Source organism: Monopterus albus, unplaced genomic scaffold (assembly GCF_001952655.1).
Source record: "Monopterus albus unplaced genomic scaffold, M_albus_1.0 scaffold20.1, whole genome shotgun sequence".
NCBI lineage: Eukaryota > Metazoa > Chordata > Actinopteri > Synbranchiformes > Synbranchidae > Monopterus > Monopterus albus.
The window spans coordinates 753,159-759,220 of NW_018127900.1; the positions used below are offsets into that span (position 1 = coordinate 753,159).

General features: G+C 38.5%; 1 protein-coding gene across 2 annotated transcripts in view; it reads left to right on the forward strand.

The window, feature by feature from the left end:
* The window catches only part of ipo11 (importin 11), a 108,758-nt gene that overhangs the window by 19,918 nt on the left and 82,778 nt on the right, over nucleotides 1–6,062 (forward strand). For both annotated transcript variants that reach the window (XM_020593722.1, XM_020593723.1), the window contains exon 6: nucleotides 5,115–5,247. In XM_020593722.1, the coding sequence (XP_020449378.1) occupies nucleotides 5,115–5,247 (133 nt within the window). The remainder of the gene's footprint in view (nucleotides 1–5,114; nucleotides 5,248–6,062) is intronic.

Below are 6,062 nucleotides of genomic sequence, written 5' to 3' on the forward strand. Positions count from 1 at the left end.
GTAAGTGTGCAGAAAGTTATTAAGACGTAAGATAGAAAATGGTGTAAACAAAGTCGAAGCTTTGTTTGAGGAGGAGGAGGATAACTGGGACACTTTCAGGATTTTTTTCTCCAAGCTTGTAAGTGTGCATTAGTAAAAACATGGCCATTCATAAAGAAATGGAAAAGTTTGGAGAGAACTGGATAATCTGAACAGTGTTTTATAATGCAGTTGTACGGTTGAAAATCATATTACTGAGCAATAGACTCTTGTTGCTACCGAACAGCCACATTTGCATTGCTTAACTGAATTTAAAAGTATAGGAAAACATTTAAACCACGCTGAGAGAGATGCACACAATAGATTTTTGCTGCTACCAGAATAATATAGATAATTCCATGGACAGACACGTTCACAAACCTTTAAAAAGAAATGCGTTTGTGCCTTTGGCACCGTTTGACGTCAGAGTAAAGGAAGGAAAATCTAGCTATGATGAAGGCAGTCAGGCAGGTGTTGATTGCTTCTAGCGCCCATTGATGGAGTTGTTAGCTGTCTGCTTTCTGAGAGCAGTTAAGCTAGCTAGCTGTGATGCTGGCAGAGAAAATGCTTGGCTTTTGAAGTGAGAAGAGGTAATGGAATGTTGAGTGACGCTGCATTTTGCCTGTAGAAGGTTGAGGGCGTTGATGCTGACGCCATGACTGCCAGCGCTCAGTGCTGGTGTAATGGTATAAGTGTTTCTGTGAATATGCAAGGGGGTGTATCCCATAGTGAGACACCGAAATGAATGCTATGATGGTGAACCAGTGTAGCTTTTGATAGAAATAGAAGGGCAATATCTCACTGGTTGGGTAGTCATGAGCAAATTGTCAAGTGAAATGAAGTGCATTTTTCTATGATTATTTGTGAGTTTTCCCTTAAGTAGGAAACCAGCTTGCAAATGGAGGAAATTGTTTACATTTATTAAAATTAGCCTCTTTTGTCTCTGTCTGCAGATGTGAAAAGGACCAGACAAATGCATACACACAGATGCACGCAACAGATAGATAATCCTTTATTGTCATTGTAACACGTAGAACAAAATTTTAGTGACCTCCAGTCAGTACAGCAGTAGAAAAAAAACCATATGAAATAATACCATATAAGAACTTAACCGCTAGAAAAACGAAATAAACAGACTTCTCATGCCCCCCCTCACACACAGGCATATTATATTTTAGCAGCATTGAGTGTGGTAACGGCTGTTGGGTAAAAACTATTCTTGAGTCTAGTGGTCCTTGATTTGATTGCTCTGAACCATCTACCTGATGGCAGCAGTTCAGAGAGTGAACATCCTGGGTGTGAAGTGTACTTAATGATGTTCTGGGCTTTTTTGAGGCAGCAGGAACTGTGTAGTCCTTCCAGAGTGAGGAGAGGGCAGCCGATGATCTTCTGAGCCATATTAATGACCCTCTGGAGCGTTTTCCTCTGACCCACTGTGCTGCTCTGCTGCTGTACCATACACATATACAGTATGTAAGGATGCTCTCAATGGAGCACCGATAGAAGGACACCAACAACAGGTCTTACCATTGAGACAATTCACCAAACTCATTAATTGGAATTCAGACGTTTCCCCAGTTACTGGCTGCCAGTTATATAACCGGCTGCTTTTCCCTGGCTGGCTGGCTTCTTTTATATACTATTGCACAAAAAATTAAATTGCAGGCTTAATGGGCATGGTCTTGGTTATCAGGAGAGTGGATTTAAGCTGCCAGTCCATTGTTTTGACGTTGTGTGGTGTGTTATGCTATTGTAATCGTTGTCAGGGGAATCCAGTAATTTGTGGTGAGGGATACTTTTTCAGGGCTGTTTCATAAATCTTTTTTGTGCAGTGTGCCACCTGGGGTTATGATGAGGATTTATGTCTGGCTCAATAAATTGCAGCAGTCTTTGGAATGCTGCACTTTGCTGACCAATTGTATTTTGTTTATGTGAAAAATACATCTATTGTGTATTGTTTTGTGCTTGCTAGCAAACAGCAGGTGTCATTGGTTGGTTAGTTCACAATCATTTGATTATAATAAATATATAGATTTTTGTTGCACATGCAGTACTTTATACCATAGGGCTAAATTGTTTTGTGAGCTTGATTTAGATCCCTGTACAATCTCAGTTTCACATGACAATGATTCTGTTGTGTTTGCATTAACAGGGAGATGCCTTGCATCAAACCAAGTGCTCACATGACTAGCTGTAGACAGGAAGAGAAGACTGATTCAATGACAAATTCAACATGTTTGACATTGTGAAAGCTATTCTGTGCCCTCCTGCAACTATTTTTCAAACATTGTGCTGCCTGCCCTATACACCTAGTACTGAGTAGCAGTTGAAGCAAATAAATCACTTTGCGGTTATTAGTTGCAGTTATTGGTTAACGTAGCGTAGTGAGGAAAAGGGAGCACTTAGTTTGATGCAAGGCATCTCCCTGCTAATGCAAACATGGCAGAGTCATTGTCACGTGAGACTGAGATCATACAGGGATCTAAATCACGCTCACAAAAGGGTTTAATGTTTAGCCCTATTATATCATGGGGTTTGTTGTGGAATATCTTTTGTGTGCCTTATTATGTTTAGCAAATTGTCAGAAGTCTGATTATTGCTTCATTTTTGGTACATACCTCATACATAGGATTTATAATTTCTTTGTGTTTGAATTAATATTCCTAAGATTATTTAACTAAATTGCTGGAGGAGAGGTAAGAAATAGATTCAACATTCTGTACACACAAATATGCAAGTCACTATGTAGCATATGCAACATTTACTCCTCTGTTGAGTAAACAGAAGGGGTGAAAACAACATTAAACTCTCTACCACAATGACAACTGTAGAACAATGACCTTACACTTCTGGTATCAGTAGTCTCATTGCTTTCTGAAAACATTGTATACAGACCACACATTTGTCATTTTGAAGGCATATCCAGCTGTGTTGTCAGACTTGCTTTTCGTCATGTAGAATACAGGTAAAAATTCCTTAGATCCCATAGAAAAGTGTTCAGACAAATATATGCAATTTAAATATTGATTGATTGCTTGAAAATGGTACACCAAGAGTGTGGAAGTCAAGAATTTTCTAAACTTGGCTCAAGACTTTTAAATTTCATGTGTTGGATTAGTCTCGGATCTGAAGAATGGAAAGTGGAAATCTCACTAAAGAAGAAACTTGCCAGCCTTGTAGTTTTCTGTAAAGAGTCTGTCAAAGCCTATGCTGTGCTGTCAGAAGGGGGATTTCTCTTTTAGCAGGCATTTGTCACAAATTGAACCTCTGGTTCTCAGATTTTTCCCACTTGACACTTCAGTGTTACTTACAGCAGATACAGTGACTTCAAAAAAGTATTAAGACCCCTTCACTTTTTGAACATTTTGGCTTGTAGATTTAATTTTAAGTTGAGGGAAAAAAACATTCTTTCCCATCAGTCTACACTAACTGTAATGATAACATCCAAGCATGTTTAAATCCAAGCATTTATTAAAACAAATGTAAAAGCAAATTCTTTCATTTACAAGGGTATTAATTCAGTACATTGTAGAAGTCTCTTTGACAGCGATTACAGGTTTTAGTCTCTGCAAGCTTTGCACACCTGGATTTGGGCAGTTTATCCCACTCTTCCTGGCAAATCCTTTCAAGCTCCATCAGAATGTATAGCAAGCATGTGTAAACTGCCGCCTTCAGGTTTCCCCACAGATGTTTTATGAGGTATGAGTCTTGGCTTTAGCTGGGTCCCTTAAGGACAATCAGGGACTTGTCCCAAAGCTGTCTTGGCTGTATGCTTCAGGTCAGTGTTGTGCTGGAAGGCAGACTGTCGCCCCAGTCCCGGATCACATGCACATCGAAGCAGGTTTTCTCTGTAAACATTCATGTTTGTTTCAGTTCTGGCCAGTCAAGGTCAAAGTGTTTATTTGTCATATGCACAGTTACAAGTGAAATATAAAGTAGATGAGCAATAACAAATCTAAATGAGAGTAACACAAACCTAAGGCAAGTGAAAGAAGCACAATAAAAATACAACACACAAGAACACAATATAATGCAGAGAATATATTCTACGTGGGAGCCGTGGAGTGCAAATACTCAGCAGTTTCTCTGTCTCTCTTCCACTGAGAAGGGACCCCCCCCCCCCAACAACCCCCCTCGCTGCCAACACCATGTTTCACCGTAGTGGTGGTATTAGCCAGGCAGAGTGCATTGAGTTCTGACAAGACACTTTAGTTTTTGTTGCATCAGACCAGAGAAACTTTTTTCTTGTGCTCTCAGAGTCCTTTAAATGTAATTTGTCTTTTACTCAAAGTGGCTTCAGTCTAACTACTCTAAACGCCTGATTGATGGAGTGATGCTGAGGTGGCCATCCATTGAGCAGGTTCTCCCATCTCTGCAGAGGACTTCTGAAGCTCTGACTATTGGGTTCTAGTTCACTTTTTTTTAAACAGTGCCTGGTTGCTCAGTTTAAACTCCAAATTATAACAGTGTATAAATATTCAAGAGTTTTTCTTATCACCCTGAAATGCTTGAATATTCAGCTACTATGTTTGAATAGTTACTGAGATGTAATGTTTGCCTCTGTTCTGTTGATTCTTTTTAGAAAAACAGGACCCAAAGCATAACCTAAAGCTCATTATTGTGCTATGGTGGTTTCGTTCTGTTATCTGAGCTACTGGGCCAAACTAAATACTACACAGTTTATGGGACCGAGAGTTCTTTTGTCTACCTTTGATGATCTTGTTTTCCCTCAACAAGAGAATACCTTCATTGAAATGTAATTGGTTTGTGCCCAAATAATGTTATGGCAGTGATTGTAATAGGAAGTTCATTTATGGCTAAATTAGGCTTGTGACTCAGAGATCCCTACATGCTCACTGATTGTACTTGTTCTGTGTGACTCTGTAATGTGGAAGTGCATTTGCATTTGCATCAGTGCAACTGGTTTAGTCTTTGCTGTTAAAGGTACAGTATAACACGTATAAATCTAGTGTGCAGATATGTTTGTAATTAATTCCATGCGTTTCTCAGAATAACCTCATGTGCCTCATATTACTTATCCTGAATAATTTTATTTGTGTGTGATTAATTGCACTGTTTAATTTGTATGTTGGCAGCTGGCGTCAGGTATCTACAGCTTTGCATGCTCACTGTGGAGCCATCACACTGACTGCTTCCTCCAGCAGATCTATGCCAGAAATGAGGTTGCAGCTCTCAGCTCACTGGAGAGGACACTGCTCTCTCTCAAAGGTAGCAACATTTGCACACACGCAAACTCACACATGCCCATACCGACAAAACACACACAAACACTCACATTTGTTTTCACTCCTCATGGGAACTTTACATTGATTTGATTTATTCTTTCAAACACGTAAAGACAGTCAATATGTCAACGCACATAATTTCACACATATCCACAAATGCTATCCATTCACAATTTGCTTATACCTAGTACATGCTTTAACAGAGTAGGAAGAAGTTAGACTTATCTAGTCCTACCCCATAACATCATTTTACCATCAAGCAGTATTTCTACATAGATAATTTTGTTCTACATCACGCAAGTAATATACTAAAAAATTATTGCAGATTGTTCACACATAATTGCATACTTAGATAATTATCTTCTACACCACACAAGTAATATACTAAAGAACTATTATATAGTATTAACATTCATACACCACACCCACAATGTTCCATCTAATTAATCATTAAGCCTGTTCTTGCATATATCTTGATTGACACATACCTTTATATTTATGTTTAAACTCATCAATTCTATTACTATTTTTTATGTCCACACTTAAATTATTCCATAATTTTACCCCACTTATGGAAATACAAAATCTTTTTTAGGTTGTACGTATAGCATGAATTTTTAAATTTAACTGACCCCTTAGATTATATCCCCCTTCCCTTTCATTAAATAGATTTTGAATTCCACCAGGTAATAAATTGTTCCTGGCTTTATACATAAACACAGCAGTCTTGTGACCCACTAAATCAAAAAATTTTAACAATTTAGACTGTATGAAAGCTGCATTGGTGTGATCCCTATA